At 40.5% G+C, this 22531-nt stretch overlaps 1 protein-coding gene across 10 annotated transcripts in view; it reads right to left on the bottom strand.

Annotated features, from left to right (window-relative positions):
• The window catches only part of pacsin3 (protein kinase C and casein kinase substrate in neurons 3), a 58473-nt gene that overhangs the window by 1308 nt on the left and 34634 nt on the right, over nt 1-22531 (bottom strand). For 5 of the 10 annotated variants that reach the window (XM_037793439.1, XM_037793427.1, XM_037793448.1 and 2 more), the window contains 5 exons: nt 20426-20601; nt 14949-15069; nt 7556-7698; nt 6424-6593; nt 734-1809 (listed from right to left, as the gene is read on the bottom strand). In XM_037793439.1, the coding sequence (XP_037649367.1) occupies nt 1694-1809; nt 6424-6593; nt 7556-7698; nt 14949-15069; nt 20426-20601 (726 nt within the window). In that variant the 3' untranslated portion in view covers nt 734-1693. Of the gene's footprint in view, nt 1-733; nt 1810-2695; nt 2743-6423; nt 6594-7555; nt 7699-14948; nt 15070-20425; nt 20602-22531 lie in introns of those variants that run through there. The other 5 variants (XM_037793391.1, XM_037793402.1, XM_037793373.1 and 2 more) reach the window with 3 other exon arrangements.

Consider the following 22531-nt stretch of genomic DNA (forward strand, 5'->3'; position numbering starts at 1 on the left):
AAAATCTGAATAGAAACAGACAGCTATCACATAAAAAAGGAAAGAAAGTGAATTCAGTGTCACACCTAAAAACCTACAAAATAACCCAAGCATACCGTCGTCGAGCTAAATGAGCCAATCACAAGTTAAAACAAGTCCAAGTAACGAGTAAGAGTCTACTGGTTTCTACTGGTTTCTACTGGTTTCTACTGGGATCAGACTGGAGGTGGTCATCGGGCGGCTGCCGTTCCTCGGTCAGACAGCAGGGCGGTGCCGTAACGTTTCAGGCCTCGCTGACTAAGGCACTGACAGTCTTTCATTGGGTTCATTTCATCTCTTTGATTCAAGCAGGAGCCACAACAGCTGAGTGGAGAGGATGATGAAGATGAAGAGCTGCAGTTTCTCTAACGGCCACTAGACGCTGAATCAAAGACTGCACTGAAATATAATGAAAAATGTCCCAAATTCTCTTTTTAAATGATTTTTTTCCCCACAAGAAGTTGATTTGATTTAATGATGAGAATACTAAGGCTTTAAGAAATAGTTTGACATTTTGGGAAACACGCTTATTTACTTTCTTGTGGCGTGATAAGGCCTTTGAGCACCAAGTCTGTATTTTTCATCCGAAATTGTCGCACGTTTAAGAATAAATATGAGCTCATGTTAAGATCTGACAGCAGTGATTGTGCTTTAGGCAGCTAAACGATAGCTTCTTGCTAATGTCAATCATTCATTAGCCCCTTTGCTAAGCTAGTTAGCTTAGCATAAGGACTGGAAACAGCTAGCCTGGCTCTGACCAAAGGTAACGAAACCTGCCTAGCCTTCTCAACACTGGAGTTGTTACTGTTAGCAGTCACAGTTTGAACCTCAGAGTGCTTCTTGCTTGTAGCTTGTAATTGACTTGTTAAATCAAAGAATGAGATATTTCCTAAAGCAGTTGTTCTGCTGCTGGTTGTTGTGTCGTTTTACTGACTCCACTGTGAGTTTCACGGCGATCCGAGCCGTAGAAGTGCTCACGGAACATTTGCAAAAGAATTAATGGGACTTTCCGTAAAAATTCCAGCCTTTATGCTAAGCTAAGCTAAGTTACCGGGCTGTGGCTTTAGCCTTATATGACATATGAGATTGGTATCCATCTTCTCATCTAACTCTGCTAAAAAGAGTCAATAAGCTTATTCCACAAAATGTCAAACTATTTCTTTCATAAGTTTCAGGGTGTGTTTGATTGACAGATGTTTCAGCCAATCACAGTCAGTCATGGCAGTAGCTCTCACTGCTGCTCCTCTCAGGTTTTGTCCTCTTTGATTAAATCTCTTTTTCTGACTCTAGTAACTGAAAATGATGGCAGCGAGCAGAAAACCAATAATCCAGAGTTTGATAAAAACATCCCGTCAGAGAACTTGCGTCCATGTTTTTCTACAGTGTCTGTTGGTGTTGATCTCTGGAGACTTCTCTCTGCCTGTAAAGCTTCTTTCAAACAACAATGTCGTTGACCTCGGGCTGAGGAAACAGCAAGCCACAACAAGTGTCGGATTTTCAGAAAACGCAGCTCAAACAACAGAAAAACAAACAAAGTCAAGTGAGGAGTTTTACAGTCAGTAACCAAAAACTGTCTGCTTTCACCGTCTACGTGTCAGCACTAATAGCTTCTGATTGGTCCTGGCATCTTGAGTGTAGTTGTACAATTGGCTGGGCGACCAGAGGGGGCGGGCCATCAGGAGGCAGTGACCTGGACGTAGTTGGCGGGGTAGAGGCCCACCTGGCCGCTGCTCAGCTGTCCTTTACACCAGCCCTGCTCGTCCTCCTCCCCCATCCTCAGCAGCTCCTCGCCTGGAGGAAAGACAATGGGCAGACATGTTAAGTACTGAAAGTGGAAGGAAGCATTCAATCGTGATAAAGATAACCAAAACTAGAGGAGAAGAGGCCACCTGTCCCATCAGTGATCTGGTCCTGGTTCAGGATAAGCAGAGCTGAGCTCAGCTAAGCTTTTCCAAACTAAGGTCTCTCCCTCTGGGGTCCCATCAGGTTTCATTAACTCGGGTGTCCCTCTGACCCCCCCCATGAAGCACGACCGCCTGCAGAGGACGGACTAAAGCTCCACAGAGGTTAAACCACAGCCAACCAGGAGCTGAGCAAAACTCAGAGGAGCGCCTTGTCATAATGACAATAGCACTGGTCCACCTTAACAGCCCATCTTAAGCGAGCCTGAGCCAAAGTTGTGGTTAATTTCAGGGCTAACTCTTCAGTTGAAGCATCAGTAGGCCAGATCGGAGCAAATATGATTCAAAAAAGTTAGTTTTATAAAGCGGTCGCTATACCGTGACAGTAGTACATGAAACAGGTAACCTAAAAAATATCATGTTCCTCTGTGTCCTCCGGTGCTCCTAACAGCATCTGCAAGATTTCACAGACCGGAGGAAAACAAGCAGTCAGAGCTGATCTGAGGTCTGCTGTCCAGAGCCGGCTATCAATCACTCTGAACTCCAACCAAACAGTCAAACTAGGCAGCTCTGATCAAATATGAATAAATATTCTGTTACGTTAATGTCTATTTCTCTCCTCAGATGTTCTCAGAATCATCTTATAGTGCACGGTTTAGCTGTAAAATGAGAAAGTTTGTGACGCCGCCACCATTGTGAAATCTGTTGAAGGAACGCCAATTACCGGTCACATGACCGGAGCACAGCCAATAGGAACGCTCTCTCAATGAAATTACCTGTGATTGGTCAAAGTCTCCCGTCACGGGGCTAGATGTTCTAAAGCCTGAAAACAGAGCCATGAGGAGGAGCAGAAGTCTAGTTTTCTCTCAGAACACTTGAATTACAATATGCTGAAAGGGTATTATGGGATTTTTGCCCAATGATGCCAAAAAATGACTGCCTACTGCCACTTTAACAGACTATGGCAAGCAAGACACGGGAACTTGTCTTGTGTTGTAGCATTTCTTCACTGACAGCCTAAACTGTACACACACTGCACTGCGATGTTCATAGCTATTGTGTTACCTTCATACTCGTTGTCAGTCCGTCACAAACACACGCTCCCTCGCACTCTGTCCGTCTGTCTGTACCACACACCGACACTCTTAAAGGAGTTTGCTACTTGTATAACACATTTTAGTTTAAAAACATGTCAAAAATACAAATGCTTAGGCCTGGCTGGCCGCCAGGCTTGCAATACAGTGGCAGAAACCCTGAAGGTGGTTGCTAACAAATGGCTAAATGAGGCTACAGAGGTTGTTGGGGAAGTTCACATTCATCACGCCAAACACTGATTTTCTCTCCTTTGTTTATGACTTAAGAACAGGTGAAAAAAGCTTTTGCCAGGATAATCTTAAACTCCTGTCATATCTTTTTCATCTGGAAAAAACAAGTGGGGAAATAACATTTGTCGAGCGATTTTTTTTTTTGTCAGTGTTTGTTGTTGTAATACTCATTTGGACCACAAGAGGCTGAAGTGCACCACTACCCCATGTTCTAAATAGGACTAAAAGCATTCATGTTTTCTTCCAGGTGAGTTTTCATTTCTCAATGCAGTCCAAACACAAGGTACATACAGTATATTGTGTGTTAGCAAGTTATGTAAATTAAAACATGAATGCTTTTAGTCCTATTTAGAACATGGGGTAGTGGTGCACTTCAACCTCTTGAGTCCAAAATGAGTATTACAACAACAACTTTTTTACCTACCTGGTTCACAGATTTAAAAAAATGAAGGATCTTAGAAAGGTGATCCTAACAAAACGTTTTTTACTCACCTGTCCTTAAGTCATAAACACAGGAGAGAAAACTATTTAGATTAGACTTTGAATTTATTTAATTCTCACTTGCCTCTCAGGGCTTCCGTATAATACAGGTGCATTGTGCAATTAAATGTATATTGTGAGTAAAAAACTCTTTGTTTTTGCTCAAATTGAGCTTATATGGGTCTACTTAGTTTGGCTCAGCTGAATTCTCTCGCCCCCCTCTAACCGTGACAAAATAGGTAAGACTCCATGGTCTAATAAAAACTCTTTGGAATCACACGGGTGGCGAGAGGCTTAGAGTTTGCAGGTACAAATGGAGTTACTTTTTAAATATAGGCTCATATCTTCCAAGCATCAGACTATACAGTACACACAGAGAAATGAACAATGCTTGTCATTTGATTAAAGAGGTAATTTTCCCCTACATGAAAAAACTAATGTGTGTATTTGAAAGTAAATACTTCATGCCTACACAGCGAATACTGACAGTGATTCATCAAACAACAAAGTGCATTGATAAACTGAAGTCTGTTGTTTTATTCTGTCTTTTCACCGAACTGTATTTCAGTTTTCACAACTGTGTTGTGTGTAAAGTCCTTTTTACATAAAGGTGACTTTACTGGATTTACCTGACAGATGAAGGAATGTTTATTGATCGGATTATTCTAATGATAATCCCTCAAATTAGGATGAAACATACAATTAGTATTCTTGATATATAAAACATCCAGTGGATGAGGAAGATAAAACCACTCAGAGAAGGTTTTTATTTCCAACAAGAACAATAATTGTGTGAGTATTTAATAAAGAGTTTCTCATTTTACACTAAAAGAGAAACTCAGAGCAGCAAGTTATTCTATCAAAATAAAAGCATCAATCCTCCGACCGTCTGTTCTGAAACGCTTCTCAAAATGCTGTTATTTCCAAACAGAACAGATGATGTGAAGCTGCTCACACTTCACAGCTGCACACATCTGTCCACATCATGCAGAGTTACAGCAGAAAAACACAGTTCTCGTGTTAGCAGCCATTTTACATTTGACACTTTTGCAATACTGATCAAATTAAAGTCACAGAAACAAGTCCTTTTTATATGTTATAGATGACGTCAACTTTTAGAGTTCAAAGATGTAAAAAATGTTTTAGTTTCACAAATTGTGTGTCCATTTCTTGATGGCAGCCAAATGAGAAAGCAGCTTTCATTTCCTGATTTACTGCAGCTAAAACGTTTTAGGTCTATTTGTTTATTCATTTTACAAAAGCTGAGCTGGTTCTGTGACTCAGAATCATTAATGCAAGACTCATAAACGTACAGGTCACGGTGATGACACGGTGATGACTGACATGCAAACTAAGGTAAGATGTAACAGGTGTGTCACCTTACACCTTACAGTCTTACTGCATTTGATCATCTGTCCTCATGTCTGAAATTCTGTGTTTGACATGAATGTGTGTGTAAATGTGTGAAGTAGAGGCATCACAAAGTGAACAAAAAGAAATAAGTGTCTTTTTGGACATTTTCAGGCTCTGAAATATAAACTGTTTTTCTTCTAGGGTGTAAGACTACACATACTGCATGTTTGTGAAGCTGCAATTTCATACAAATGTGCAAATCAGTTGTAAAGTTGATATAAAGGAGTTCATTTTCTCATTGAAAAACTCATTGATTGTGTGGTGGACACAATGTGGAGAACACGTGTAACGAGATGCAATCTCAGTAGTATAGTAGACTGATTCACCTGTAAAGGGCCTACAATGTTTGCACTTGTTTTTGACACTGTTGTTGATAAAGTTGGATTATACTGATTTTATTTCTATTTGCTTTTCTATAGTTTTTAAACTGGTTATCTCAAGATTACAACTGAATCATCTCTTAGAGCTTGAAGGATCTATTTCTAGGGGCTTATTTGATTTTATGCATGCAGTCTTGATAGGGTAGAGGTAAATGTGATTATTGCTATTTAACGTATGTATACATTGATGGAGTGTTTGCCTATTGGCATTTTGTGAGGCCTTGTTGTATTAATTATGGAGGTTTCTATTTATTTATTGGTGCTGATCTCTCATTGCCATGTACATATATCCCTATAGATTAATCTACATCTGTAACCTGCAATATTTGGGAGACATCTTTTTGAGAATGCAGTTTAGCCATTCATTTTATAAGGATCTACCCATCTAATGTAAAGCATTTTGGTGCACATTTATGATTTTCTAGCTCCATATATGATTTTGGTGATTGCTATCGAGTAAATAAATGTTTGGTATTTATGCCTTCCTATTGCATGTGAGGAATGTAATTTGTGATTGGATGCATACTTGCAGCCACTCCCTATTTAAGATGGCTTCTCATTGTCACGAACTATTTGCCCGATGAAGGTCTAGCACCAAAATGTCTCAAATAAATGTATTTTTAAAAGGTAGACAATGTGCAGGAATTTATTGCAACTTATTTTTACAGGGTGGTATTGACTTTTAGCAGAATATCTCAGTACTTCTTCCACTTCTGGCTCTTTTAGACAAATAGTTCCACACTAGGTTTTGTCCTTGAAATGCAGCTGAAGACTTTTCATTGTTTCTTTCTGTTTTGCACATTTGATGAAATGACAGAAGTCATAAAACTAAAACTGATCAATCAAACCAAATATCACCCCTCTCCTCTGTGATGCCTGGATGGAAGCATTAGTAGCTGTTAATACCTGCTTTAAAGCTGAGCTCATCGGCCTCCTGGCCCGTGTAATCATAGAGCGCTCGGACTCGCACCCCCTCTACCTGATCCTCCTCATCCTCCGCCTCCCCCACGCCGTTCACCGCCAGCACCTTCTTAGGACTCTCCTCGTCTGACCAGTCTGATGAATAATCTTTCACCCTGAGAGAGGAGAGACAGGAAGTCACACAGACACAAATATGCAGAGTAGGAAATTTTGTCTCTTTGACAGAAAAATCATTTGTTTCACTGACGCCTGAATGCAGCATCACAAGTTATAGAAACATACTATCATTATCATCAATAAAGGTGTTGATACTTTGAAACCTTTACTTTGAAATCAATTGTATGTTCTTAAGCACTAAATATTCAAGTTAAATTAGTTTCAATAGGAACGTAAATAAAGTTGCAACCTCGTATTCGGCTGTAGCCCCATTTTCTCAGTTTTTACCGTACATCACATGTACCTCTTTAAACTCAATATGCCCCAACTCAGGTGTTGTAAATACACTAATCGAGGCTCTGCAGCTCCATCACACATCTCCTGGCAACCACAGCTGTTGTCATCATGGACATCCAGTGGAGAACAGAGTAAGTGTGTGAAAATGTCTAAGTGGTGGAGGTTCAGGCACCACAATGAGTTTATGGAATGCCAGTGAGCTCACAGAGGAGACCACTCTTAGTTTGGAAACCAAATTATAAGACATAATAACAGAAGAGTAGGAAGCTGCTGATGGGTGCACAGAAAGTCACTATAGATGTCTGGAGACATTTTCTAGCTATTCTCTTTGAGTGTCCGCACCTTAAACTGTGAAATGTACAGCATGCACTACATAGTACCATCAGAAATCCCCTCCATGGATGGGGGGGGAGGTGCAGGTGCAGTGGCTTAATCTGACAGCTTTCTAGCTACTAATTAGAGTGCATTATGTACATTCCTGTATGTACAAGGTAAATTAAAGTATGGCTGCCTCTCATGCAGCTCAGGTTTATACTTTCACCTATCCTCCGGAGCAACCTTAGTGTGGCTAAAACTTGGCGTTGGATTGAGTCCTATAATGAAACATGGTAATAATGATGGTTTTAGTTAGTCTGCAGCAGACGTGGAGGTGTCCTCCTCCTACCTGCCGGTGTCCAGGGTGATGGGACTCGGTGGGACGTCGTCTCCACCTGAGGAGACGATGTTGGTGAGGGTGACCACGTTGTCCTCAGAGTGTCCACCTCGCTCCTTCCTGCTAATGGAGCGGCTCGCCTCCGGAGACCACTCCTGCACACACAAATCAGATCAATTGATCGAATTAAAGGGGAACTATGTAACTTTTTAAAGTAGAAATAACACATTATTCTTTTTACAGATTAAAAGTATTCCATACAATCAATTCAATACTCTCAGGGGTTTTGCTGCTACAGCCTCACTTGGTCTGGTGTGACCAGCTGCATATGGTACTGTAGCTATAACGTAAGCACACTTTTAATAGATATTGATGAGCACTGACATTACAGAGTGTCCATTTGCTGACTCACCAAATGATGATGTCTGTAAAGCAAATGACTTCAATGCGCCATTACCCTATGATTGTTACTTGTGGCTGCTGTTCAGCAACAGCTACATAGTTTTGAAATTCTGAAAATTCGGATTTACAAAATTCAAAGTCAAATTTCAGAAACACACACACGCAATACTAATTTATATGCGACATGATTGCATTTGAAGTCAAAGTAAATTTGCCTGAGGTGGAGCAAATTGACTGCACAAGTTGAAAATGTTTAAATTACTATTGAGCTGAAAATTGGTGCTTGGGGCTTCATGAATCCAGCGTTACTTATTGTACAGAGAGCGACTGGAGGAGAAAAAGAAAAGGAGTCCGAGCTGAATTCAGTCAGAGGCTAAGTTGCCAAACAAACACATAAACATGGTCGGTTGCTAGCGAGCCTACAGCTAATGTTTACAGTCTCTCTTCTTTTCTGTCTATATCTTTATTGTCCCTCGAGGGGACAGTAGTTAGTTAGTAGTAGTTAGTAGTAGAGGCCAAGAACACAAACATACAAGAGGACATGGGACATTCATGGGACATTCATCACAACAGTTACAGTGGAATATCCATATCCTGTACAAGATCAACATTTCATATTTCATGTGCAACAATGTCTGTCTACTACTATATTTGTATATATTTAGCTTTTCTATGGTTTACTTATTATATCTTTATTGTTTACTTATTATTTATTATATCTTGTTTTGCTGTTTACTGATGCCTCTTGTTGTTTGCACGATCCCCTTGCTTCCCGCTGCTGTAACACTGCAAATTCCCCCTCTGAGGGACTAATAAAGGATTATCTTATCTCATCTCATCATACAGCAAACAACCAAGTAAAAATAAGATGTATCTGTCCGTTCAAAATGTCAAACCATTGCAATAGTAGCCATGATAAAGTGCTGCTGAGCAGTGCAGTCAAGTCAAGGTTCTGTATAAATGTAGCACATCTATTGCACTAGGAATAAATGAAAATGTATACCCGTTACTGTTACTTTGACCTGGAGCTCAGCCCAGAAAGATGAAGAACAAATTCCTCCAAGAGTGGGTGGTCCATCGTGCCTTATGCAAAATTTGCCTATATTTTGCATATCTGCTAAAGAAAGCCGCTGCGTGCCAATTATTTTGCTGGCTACTTTAATACTCTTGGACAAATGCTTTTTGTTTTGCACTTTAAGGTTCCCATACCAAGAAATCAAACAGAAGGTTCAAATGGACTCAATAAAGGATTTGTAAAATAAAACCATCAGTGTTTTGTCCACATTAAAAGTATTGAGTTTGTGCAGAAAGTAAAGTCTCTGCAGGCCCTTTATGCTGATTGCAAATGTGTTGAGATCGTGGTTCAAGTTCTTGTCGATCACTGTTCCCAGGTACTCGTAGCTTTCAACCGTCTGAGCCCTACTCTAAGTATAGTTGAGAAGGTTGTGCGAGAGGTTTTCCTGAAGTCGATGGCCATATCTTTAGTCGGTACATTGATGGTTCATCAGTCAAATTCATTCAATTCTTACAAGTTCTCTAGTATTTATATTCCATTCAGAGGATTTATAATCTTGTGATAAACTGCAGCATTTTCTAATACAGAAAATAATCAAATATACGTAAGCTTATTTTTGGAAAACTATAATAAATTAAAATTGCAACTTATTTAATAAAATTAAAACAAAACAAAAACAGCTGCTGTGATGATATGTTGCTAGGGCAATAAAGTAGATGTGTTTCTGTTTTAGTGACCACACACACACTCTTTGTCCATAATAACAGAAGTAGGTGGCTGGGGATACAGTTACTGGTAACAACCTCCAAACTATCAGCACTACAGGAGGTGTGTGTGTGACCCAAATGTCCCCACAAGTATAGAATGAACACAACACACATGCACAGTCTGAACCACTCAAAAAGGATACAGAGTGAGGTCATTTTGTTGCTCCTCTCTCTTAAAAAGCCTTACATTTAAAGGTATACGCACAGCAGAGGAGCTAAAGTTGAAGTTATGAATGAATATATTCAACAGAAAGTCCTCACAAGTACAGATATACTGTGTGTGTGTGTGTGTGTGTGTGTGTGTGTTCCTCAAGTATGAAGAAAATCTTTCGTATTTGCACCGTTTTAAAACTTTCCACAAACTGTCAAACTTTGAACTTAACATACTTCCTGATACAGATCAGGAAGTATGTTAAGTTCAAAGTTTAGAGTTCAGAGAACATTAGCCTGAAACCAAATAATCACCTGACTGTCACTAGACTTCATGACAAAAACACATGAATTATCCTTTAAGCTTTTTGTGTTGTATACTGACTCACTGTACAGGCCAAGATTGTCACACTGATATCCAAAATGGCATTCATAAGCAGTATATAAATGTTTAATACATAGTTTTTCACACACTATAATGTAGTTGTAAGCAGATATAAGTATTTATTAATGTATTTCTCAACAGCGACAACACACAAGTGGAGAAAACAGATAATGAGTGAAAAGTAAAACACAGTTGTAATACTATAAAATATGTCTTCATGGGAGAAATTGCAATTGTTTCCAAATACTGTACATACAACTACATCATAGAGTGTTATAAATAAAGTATTAAATGTTTATATGGTGCTTATGAATGCCAAATAGGGGGACTTTAAGTATTGCTCCTGAAATAGTATTGGGTATCAAAAAAAACGGTTCTGAATTCACAAGATTCCAAATCAGCTTACAGATTCCTGAAGGCAAAGATTAGACCGTGCACACACAGAGGTGAGACCAATCAGGCCCACCACTCAGAAGTGTAGCTAAAGCGAAAGACAGTAGTGATATGGTGAAATGCAATCACCACATGAAAACACTTTGAAGCTAGCTTCAAAGAAATGATTTGACATGTTAGATTCAAACATGTCAGGTCATTTCCTGCAGCCCCTGAATCGGATCATGGTTGCATATAAAATCAAGTTTTGTGTGTAGTGTAACACAGCCCATATTCTACCTCTAGATGGAGAGATGGGTTGTATTTTTCTTTAATTTACATGAAGAAGCATTTATGGCATCAGTGGTTTACTGGTAAGAATTTCAGTAAAGTTTGGCAACAGGTCAAAATACACCGAGTTTCCAGTTGACATGGTCCACCGAACTAAAACTAATGCAGTCTAATACAACAGTCCTGCAATAACTCCTACTATCATGAAGGGTATACAACAGTGAGGTTTTGGAAGTGAAAATCTCCTTAATATTCTGAATCAAGCATTTTGATAATTAGCCATAACGTCATAACCATCCAAGTTGGACTTTAGTTTGGATTGTGAAACGATGGTATATGCTCCTGTAGAAGCCACAAGTCTGTATGGTATCAACCTTGTTTGAAAAAAATAAATAAAAGTTTTATTTGCGATGTCATGGAGAAGTACTACACTACCCACAATCCTAAAGTATAACAGCAACGTCTCCGATTGGTGGAGCTCGCTGTTACCATGGATATGTGTACGTCACCCGCCAACGGCTAGTGAAGGAGCAATGTCTGCTCCAAACCGGACCAACATGGCGGCTCGTTTGGAAACTTTCTCTTATATTACAAAAACAGTTTACCGAAATGTGTTTCTGGAAACATCTGAAGCGACAAATAAGACATGCAGTTGCTGAATCTGTCGTCATTTTAGATTGACAACGGTTAGTTTAAACATCTTTCAGGAGTTTCCGGAGGGGGTAACACCAACTCAAGGGATGCCAACAAACTAAACAGGCTGGTGAGGAAGGCTAGCTCTGTGGTTGGATCTGAACTGGACAATCCGGAGGTGGTGGCAGAGGGGAGGATGAGGAGAAAGCTGGACGCGATCCTGGATAACCCCTCCCACCCCCTCCATGATGAGCTAGTCAAGATGAGGAGCACCTTCAGCCACAGACTCATCCCCCTCGGGACAACACAAAGCGCCTGGGTCAGTCCTTCATGCTGGTAGCCATCAGGCTCCACAACCAAGGCTGACCCCCATATAAGAACTATGAGGACTTTAAGAAGTTTAAACATGCACTATTTGCCTTTAAACATGCACTATCTGCAACCATCTTGGACTCTAACCACTGGCGCACTTTACTCTCTTCACTCTGTTTGCTGATGTTGCTGCTTTGACACCTGAATTTCCCTCCGGGGATTAATAAAGGTTCATCTTATCTTATGAAACATCAATGGAGTGAATGAATGGTAAATTAAATTCACTTCTGTAACCGGAGCACGGTCACTGTTGAGCTCTACAATGTTCAGTTTTTATTTCAGCAGTTTCAGAGCTGTTGGTTTAGTTTTAGAAGATGTAGTTTGTGCTGCTGTTGAATTGCACTGCCTTTTATACCGAGAGGTGTTTATAATATTTTGTCTACCCTCATCGATATGAATGAGAGGCAGACCTCCTCTCTGGTATTTACACCAGTTAATAACAGATAAAGAAACTGCTCATTCAATCCAGGCTTCATTTGTTCTGCATAGATTTTAAAACATGTGGAAGTTTGGGCCAATACATTTTTTACAGTTGTTTAACCTTAAATGAACAAAACTGCAGCTCTGAACTGACTGAATTATGTTCAGCATCGTGTTACCACTTGACAGGTTTTGTTTGAACATGGCCATAATTAAGTGTGATTTTCATACATCAAATGCAGACTTCAAACAGACTTTCTGTGGTCCAGTTGCTGTATTTTTGAGTGTTATATATCAACTCTTTTGTATGATTTGAAATTCGAGGATCCAGGTCTGGAACAGCGCACACACACACACACACACGCGCACGCGCACACGCACACGCACACACACACACACACACACACACACACACACACACACACACTCAGTGTGTAGCGGCCAAAAATAAAAGTGGAGGGCAGGAATCCAGATGATTGTATCTCTATTATGACTTGACAATTGGGTCTGCAGATCTTTTCACAGATAGAAAATTGAACAGTACAAGGATTCAGGAACAGAGAGTGAAGAGGGCGTGGAAATACCTCCGTGGAACTGATTACAATCGGTTAAATCATCCTTAGACTGGCTTCACAAAACCTCTCAGGAAATTAAAGAACTTGATTTAAAGTTGAGATGAAATGAAAAATGCCCTTTTAGCCCTTTTAGATCACCTCCCTGGTCATATTGTGCACCTATTTAACAATACATGCAAAAACCATAATACAAGAAAATCAATTTATTCGTATTTTTATGAATTGAAATAAAAATAATCTTTTCTTCCTGTAAAATAAAATATGATTTGTGCTTAAGTAAGCTAGTACCAACCAATTTCAACCAACAATATCATGATATCCATGAATCAATCAATTTGCAACTTGTAGCTCTGTATCAAATTCAAAGCCCACCGACTTTTTAGCGGTCCAATCAAATGCGAAGGATTTGATTTAAATCCCATTTGTAACTGTACGCCGCTCAAATATTCTGTTTCACTGGGGAATATTCACAGTACAAATGCTACAGATGCTCTAACTTCCATTTCACTGGGACTAGTAACATACTTTCTGGTATTATATTTTGTATTTTTCACTTGGAGATTAAAAGGGCTTCTTGAAAGCAAAAGTTGCCACAACTGATTTGAAGTATTCACTTAATCTGTGCAAAGATGCATTTGAAAAAGTTATCTTTGTCTCAACTTTTTTCCAGCACCAAAATGCTCTCCAGGGTGGATAAGTGAAGTTAAGTAAGCTAGCCTGGCTCTGTCCAGATGTTTTTACACTACATTAAACAGGAAGATATAACGTGTTAATGTGAAAGGGGTTTCACAGCGAGGATTCAACCAGTGTGAGCTTTACAGGTGTTGGCAGGCTGCTTTTGGTCCATGCAGACAGAGCCAGGCTAGCGGTTTCCCCTGTTTCCAGTCTTTATGCTAAGCTAAGCTAACTGGCGGCAGCTTCATATTTACCATACAGGCATGAGAGTGGTATCAATCCTCTCATCTAACTCTTGCAAGCCCCCAGTACAGGAAGAACGCAGGGCCTTGAAGCAAATTTGGTCAAACGGTGGAAATCCACATTCCATGTCTGTTATATGATGTCATTAGGGCCAAAAATACTTTTTTCCCATAAACTTACATTGGTAATGAGACGTCTGTAAATCAGTAGATCATTTCCCAGTTTGAACACTCTAATAGTCCTTATTTAAATCATTATGTCCTAAAAGTTGTAAAATGCACTAACAGCTGAATCCAGAGTTATTTCCCTTCCTCCGTTCATGTGAATGAGACCCAGACCGAGGCTGGAGCGAGGGCTGGGAGGAGTTAACGGAAACACTGCTGCGCCTGCTCTATGGGCCCAATGGTTACAGAAGATTGCCGGATGATCCGGGTACTTTATCCCTCGGCAGTTGAGCCATTTTGGCTTCATGCGCCACTAAACAACTCTCATAGGAATGAACGGGAGCCCACCTTAAACGCTGTATCCAGTTCTCTTTATACATCCATGAACTCTTGGCAATAAAGCGAACCAGTATATATCTCAAAATAAATGTAGAACTGTTCCTTTATACTCTGTAAAGAAACAATAACTTTAACTTCTGTTTTTTCATATCTGTAAATATTAGTTTGTCCTCAGTGGCCTGAAGGTTTGCAGAGCTGCAGTGAAATCTGTAGATTTCCACTAACAACTACATAAACCTGTGTGTGTGTGTGTGTGTGTGTGTGTGTGTTCAGACATTCCTGACCCCACTCACAGCTCAGTCACACAACAAGGCTTTCACTGGAAGCCTGTTTAATATTCAGTCTGTCTCTCTGAAACACACACACACACACACACACACACTGAACAACTACTGCAGTCCTGCACAGTACTCTTGTTTTCATCAAGATGTTTGAAGAAAAAAATGAATGAATGAAGTTATATAAATAATCCTGAGTGAATTAAAATAGTGTGTATGTCTGTGTGTGTCTGTGTGTGTGTGTGTGTGTGTGTGTGTGTGTGTGTGTGTGTGTGTGTCTTTGTGTGTGTCTGTGTGTGTGTCTGTGAGTGTGTGTGTCCACACCTCAAACTGTGGCCAGTTCATGCTCATGCCCGGTCCATGGGTGTTCCTCCACCATCTGAGATCTTCAGTGTCATTGGCTGCCTGGATGGTCTGACCCTGGTCCCGGTACAAGGCTTTGAACCTATTGGACAGAGTGACTGTCAATCATCACATCTACTGTACACCGTCCTCCTCCTCCTTTAAGTTGTCATTAGAGATGTTAAATTCAAGTTTAACATTCTTTTGTCTGACATTATTTCCTATAATTAAGTTTTTTTCTTTAAGTTGCTTTTGTTAAAAGACAAATATTCGCTGTGCTCAACACTACTACTACTTGCATGTTTTGTTCAGCAAGATTCACGCCACTTTTTCAACAGTCGGCCTTCATCGCCGCTACTTCTTTGATGTCGGCTTGGTGTGTCTCGGCCTTAAGTTTCCAACTTATTTATTTTGATTTTGCGTGCTTACCTCTCTTTCTCTTTGCGTGACATCTAGCGTAAATCTACAAGTTGGAAAGTTAGAATAGTTTGCAGCAGCGTTAGTAAAAACACAACGCGGCAGTAAAGGCGGACTAGTAAATAAATGAGTTTCCGTGTTTGGTGTGATGACTTTTAATGTCCCCGACAACCTCTGTAGTCTCATTTAGCCACTTGTTAGCAACTGCCTTTCTTAACAACAACACGTACGTAACACGTATATGACGTATTTTATATCGTAGAAAAAAACTTGAAAATATCTTGAACTTGTGTTAACCGCAGACGTTTGTGCTGAATTTTTTGTAGATATTTTCAATTAAAATTTACGTATCTTATCATTTAAAGTTTTGTATTTGACTTTCTATTTCTTAACATGCAGCTCCTCTGATTAATTATCAGACTTAAAGCAGCTGCAATTTACTTTTTTATAATAAAAATGTCTCAAATGACAATGTGAAAGTGGTCGCTTGTAGTGATGAAACTACAGAGAACTATTCCCTGAATCTGCTTTACGGAGCATTATAGTGAGTTTCAGCTCATTCTTTATCTGTCCGGCCCACAAATGGACTGTTTTGATTCACTCTCACTGCTCTCATGGTGTCACTTTCAGAGAAAAAGCTGTAAAAATCACTGTACACTACCCGCTGCAGCAGTAAACAGCAGACAGACACAGTTAGAGACTAGCTGGTTAACACATGGAGCATTTAGCAACTGAAGAGACATTTCCCCCAGGAGTTGGTGGGGACCAAAAACAGAGCTAAAAGAGAGTGAATATTGAACTTAAATTCATCAGGTGGACACAAACAAGACTCCTAATGAAAGATAATGTTCCTCTAACTGCTGACTGAGTAAATAAGCAACTGTTTGCTAACAAGTTCACTGTATCAACTTAAAATGTGATGATATGTCAGTGTTGTGTTCACTACTGTCCTAAAAAAATCAGTAATTGCATGTTTAAAACACAGATGGGGGTGCATCTAAAAATACATGACAGAGCCACTGGTAGGAAACAAAGGACAGGTCAGTCGTGGCTTATCTCATCAACATTACTGCTGTGTTATTAAGTTAAAGCTGCATTCATTGATTTGTTGGTCACTTTGGAGCGTTAGAACAAGCTGTACACATTGACATATCAAGTTATTATGGTGAATGTGTTGGCAAACAAATTCTTATTTATAAATTAGACTGCACAGAGCAACATTAGCAATCATATCATCATCAGTCAAGTCATGTTTGTGTCCACCTGATGAATGTAAGTTCAACAGTCTCTCTTTTAGCTCTGTTTTTGGTCTCCACCAACTCCTGTGGGAAATATCTGCCTCTTTAGCTGTTAAATGCTCCACTATGTTCACCAGCTAGTCTCTAACTTTTCGTTTTATTCGTAATTTCCTGCTCTGAATATGAATTACAGTGCTCATATACTGTATGATATATTTACTGTAACACTGTGTGTTATTAACTGATTACACTGTGTATTATGAACTGATTACATTGTGTATTCTGGGGGCTGGGCCTTTAAAATACCAAAGCTTCCATTTAAAAAGATGGAATTTCAGATAAGACTATTGTATGTGCATATTTTCTAGTCAGCATTATCAGCTCTGTGCTGGTTTGTTTACACTCAGAGATGATATGAAGGAAAGACTGGCATCTATTCATCTACATCCAATCTTCCCAGAGCTGCAGGTAAATGACTGAAGGCTGTTTGATCACTGGACTTCCTCTTGAAGCCGGTTGACTGTATTCAACAGAGAACAGACCAGAGACGACTACTCAAAATACAATATACAACACTTTTGACACAGAAATGAAGTTATATGAATACAGTTTGTCCAAATACAAGCACAAGTCTAACCCTGTGTCTAGACCACAAACTGTGCTCAGACTGTCTTTATCGGTTCCGTCTGGTCTGAGGAGCAGCCACACTGCCTGGGGCCCGCGGCAGCAGCAGGTCCGCTAGTTAGCTAGTTAGCTAGTTAGCTTGCTAATTCCACCATGCTTTAATGCTACACTAGTTACAGAAAATGAGCCAAACAAAGTCACTCATCTGGCGATAGCACTGTGCTTTCCTACGCTGTGACCAGAGTGTGTGGATGAAGCATTAAGTCTCCGGCTCTCTGCTTCGTAATGTTACTGCTACACTGCTCGCTTTAGTCGTTACTGCTGAACTTAGTTTAGGTTTCAGTTTATATGGAAGTCAGCCCACTTTGGCAACGGTACACAAATTAGCAACAAAGCCGGCGCACTGCACCACATCTAGACACATGATTGGGAAGTTTTTCACACTTTTTAATTCGACGGGAAAAAAGGTTTTGGGTGGCAATTGAATGGAAACACGACTAGTGTGGAGTCACAGCTACAATCAGAGGTTCAGTCACTCTGAGGATGTGAAGTCTAAAATTTCAAAAATGTTGGGCACCCTGGACTTCTAACCCCCAAAAGGCACCACTAGACCACATTGTCTACCATCATACCAAATTTGAAGTTCCTAAGTTAAATAGTTTCCGAGTTCTGCTCTGGAAACGAAAGTGTGACATGTGAACGGCCGGAAGGACGGACACACAGAGCGCTATATACCCCCGACTACATTGTCGCGGGGGTATAATAAAGATAATATGATAAAAAGTTAATCGCTAAAGTAATGATAAAAAGAAAATAAATACTGTTCATGCATGGTAACACATTTCAGGTAATGACAGAGCTCAGTATGCGAGTCTGGACTTTGTGTTTGGTGTGCTGTATATAAGAAGTGGACATAGTCAACATGACGTCACCCATCGGTTTGTGGAATGCCGTCTTGAAGCCTCGAGTTCGGCATTTTGGCCGTCGCCATCTTGCTTATTTGCAACCAGAAGTGAGGGAGGAGCTATGTGCAGCCGAACGCTGAATAAGACATTTTTTAGGTGACTAAAATGTTATAATTAACTTTGATGAACTGAAAAAACACTGTGAAAGGGTTAAAGTTGTAAGACGAAAATACAGACAACTCACAGACCTCCGTGGTAGCGACCTGTCAATCACAAGGTAGCCACGTCCTAAAGCATCCCCTGCTTTATGGTCTATGTGACTCTAAATGGGACCATCATTTACTAAATGAACATCATGCTGTATTGAAGAAGACTTGAAACTAGTGATTGAGACCATAAACTCATGTTTACAATGTTTACTGAGGTAATAAATCAAGAGAGAAGTAGGCTCATTTTCTCAGAGACTTCTTTTAGCAACCAGAGGAATCGCCCCCTGCTGGCTGGTAGAAAGAATGCAAGTTTAAGGTCACTGTAGGAGGGCAGGTGGTCTTTCATTAGGAACCTGAACAGCCTCTCTGTATTTCAACTGTTGACTTTGACTTTGGAAACTAAAGCATTTTACTGCAAAGTAAAACCTTTTTTTCAGGGACATTCCCATCAAATCTCATCACTTCCTCTTTACAGAGTTAATTAAAGATGAAACTTTTGTTCAATATTAGGACAAAGATCTTGTTGGACTTTACCAATCGTTGTTACCGTGGTAACGGTGGCTTGTTTAAATAGTACAAATAGGTCAATAGTTAATGGACAACACAGAGTTTTCTATTAACTCCTGTGTACATACACACATGTTCACACACACATTTAAACCTCCACAGTTCTGCTGGCCTTCGTTCTGAGTCACAGATCATGAATTACCTAATCAATGTTTATCAGGATATATGTGTTGGTGATGGGATGGAACGGTTCAGGTAAAAAATCCGAATCGTTCGGTTCACTAGTCACAGTTCGGGTCGTGTATGAATTGTTCGGTTCATTTGAAATAAGTTATGAGGCCAATTGTGGGTTTTTTTATTTAGAGTTAGGCTCCCGTTTATTGTCACACTAGAAATCAAGGCCTATGGAAGGAGGATGGGACACGGGTGGACATGGGTCTTGAGGTACGGGGTTGAACACATGCGCAATGTAACTGAAGCTGCGGTCGTGCGTTGCTGTTGGCTCAATTTCAGCGAGTGTAGACCAGATTTTAATACGCATGTGTTGTACCCAAAAGATATGATGCGTTGATGAAGCGTGACCCAGCCTCCTTCTCAGTTGGCACGGATGAAGTGGCGAGTGCGGCTGTCAGTCAGTTTAGGAAATGGCGAATGGACACGATATTTGTGGTCCAGTTAGAGGATCCACCAGCATCGTTTGGCTCTGCTGTATGGAGCATTACAGATTTAGTGTTATCATGAAAATGACCGAAAAAAAGTGGTGGATAAAACGGTGACTGTGTGAGCACTGTGCAACACGTGTGGTTGATGCTTCCAACACTCCGGGTAGGAAAGAGCAACTCCTTCTCCCCGCAGCATTTAAACAGCCTCTACATGCAGACTCAGACTCAGACTCAGACTCAGACTCAGACTCAGACTCAGACTCAGACTCAGACTCAGACTCAGACAGGGTAAAAACACAACTACAGCATCAGGGAGGTTTATAGTGAAAGATATGCAGCCTTATGGAGTCGTGGAGGATGCTGGATTTCAGCATATGATTAGTGTAACGTTACTTGAGCCGCGCTATACACTTAAGCAACACAGTAATTCCAGCAGCACAATCCCTGTTATGTGTTTTATAGTTATTAATTATTTTTAAATAACACAGTGACATAAATCCAACCGTATTCCTCCAAATACTGCACTTTGTGTGTGGAAAAACTAATATTTCAATTAAGAGCTGATAATCAGGGAATTGAGACATATGTTATACTGTTCTTTTTTTATTATTATTATAGTTCTGGTTGAGCTTATGCTTCAATTTATGTTGATGGCCTTAGTCTATAATTACATCATAATTATATGAAAATAACAAAGATGCATATTTTTTTGCACTAATGACTGTAGAAGACCTATTCTTTCAATTAATATTTTACAATGAAGAAGTGTTTGTGTTCCTTATGGAAGCCATACTTTTGTTAAGGCAAACATTTGTTAACTTATTAACCATGACCCCAAAACCGTGATATGAACCGAACCGTGAACTTTGTATATGTATGTACGTGTGTGTTTCCTACCCTTCTTTGGCGGACAGGTCGAGGTGTTTGTGGATGTCCAGCAAAACGTCTTTAAAGAAGCGCAGCCTCCTGCGCTCGGCCTCCTGGGTGAGGTCGAACACCTGCTCCATGTCCTCCATGTAGCGAGGGTTACAGCGGTTCAGCTCCTCCAGGGCCTTCGTGTAGCGCTCCTTCACCTGCAACACACACACACACACACAGAGCACACATACACACTACGTTCAGAAAGATGAAGAGAATCAAATGTGTCATTAAACCTAAGGATTGATCGCTGCCCTGTTAGTGGGCATTTATTTGCACATGACCTCCTGTATCTGTGTGTCCATGTGTGTTGAAGACTACTATAAATACTGAAACAAAGCTGCCTTTACCAAACTACATTAATGTTGCACGTCTGTCTGTCCTAAAAGATTCCTCCTTCTTTGCTCTTCCTGAGTTTTTCTTTTCTTTTTCTATTTATTTCCCCATTAAATGTTTTTTGGGGAGTTTTCCTTTATCTGAATCGAGGGTGTAAGGACAGAGGGTGTCATATGCTGTACAGATCGAAAGGTCCCTTAGGCTACATGAATGAAATTGACTTGTTAAAGAACGTGTACCTCTCCTTTAAAAAGGTGCAATGTTTAACATGTAGTCACTTGGGCCAAACAAATAGGGGGCAGCATTTCACCTCAACTACTGGGTCCAGCAGTCATTTAAAAAAAGCCAACTACTAACTAACAGCAGGTAAAGAATATGAAAAATTCAAGCAAACTACAGTACTAAGAGACGGTCAAAAAAACACAGTAATCTTCACGTGTGGCGTCGACCTATAGTTTAGGTTAACCATCTGTGTGTTTACTGTGCCACTAACTGGTGTGTCGCTGTATGGTCTGTTTACGTTTTGATCGGGTTTTTTGTTGATTAAATCCAAAGTCCTCCCCGCGGCCAGGAGGCCATCCCGCCAGGAAGAGAGTTGTCGGCACCCGGCAGCTCCAGGAAACAAACCCCCAGTCAGCGGCCGCAGCAACTCAAAATCAGCCAGCACAAATCCCAGTGGCGGGAGTCAGAGCGAGGTGGTGGAGTGCTGGGTCTAACCTGTGTAACAGTACCAACAGAAAGTTTGCTGGTACCATGGGGAGTCAGGGCAGTCACCCGGGATCAGACCCCCGATGCACCGTTGAATTTGAGCTAACTGCTAACTGGGGTACGTCTCCTGATGCTGCCGCACACTCTCCTCCCAGCGAAACAGCCTCCCAGCGGCGGGGAGGACGCAGCGAGGGTGTGAGTCGTTTTCCCGTTTCTGCCACTTAGGATTTAAACCAATAAACAAACTATCAAAACGCACGCAGACCATGGATGTATTATTAACAAGCCCTTGATACAGTTCTACTTCTTCGTTCTCTGGACTAAGGGCAGACTGGATGGACTCAATATCGCCTCTAGTTCAAGTGATATTACAAGAATCTACGGGCTGGACCTTGCTGGTTGGCAGTCGATATGTCTGCAGCCAAATACATTGACATAATTGGCATAATGTCAAAACTGTTACTTTTTCACACACACTTTTGATAATTTTAGTTCATTTTTTTAATGTTGTAAACTAAAATTCTGGCCCGTTCTTACACGTTGCCTCTTTAATATGAAAGCATTCACAATAAAAAAGTACTTTCAATCCAATCCAATTCCAATCCCATATTCATCTCAGTGAAGGCAAATGTTTTCCATGTTTCACTCCTCTCAACATGCCGAGCTGCGAGATCACATTCTGTTATGCACACATAGCATGTGTGGTTTTCCATCCAACAGGATGGCATGCTAAGCGTTGTTTACCTTGGTGACGTGTTGAAGGTGTGGTGGTTCGCACCAACTGCAGTAAGAGCCTGTCGGCTGCAGCTTTTCACACAACCTGCTCAGTGAGGCTGCTTCTTCTTCTACTATTCCTCCCTACAAAATGATATAAAACTAATCCAATGGAAGAAAAACCTCAAACTCAAAGTTAAAGTCTGTTCTGACCCAGTGACAAATACAGCACATATCTTGTAGCTGCTCCACCATAAAAGCCTCTATATGATTCACTAATGGAAAACTTTTAATGTGGAGGAACAGCAGCAGGAAGTGATTGATTTG

This window comes from Sebastes umbrosus, chromosome 2 (genome assembly GCF_015220745.1).
Source record: "Sebastes umbrosus isolate fSebUmb1 chromosome 2, fSebUmb1.pri, whole genome shotgun sequence".
Lineage (NCBI taxonomy): Eukaryota > Metazoa > Chordata > Actinopteri > Perciformes > Sebastidae > Sebastes > Sebastes umbrosus.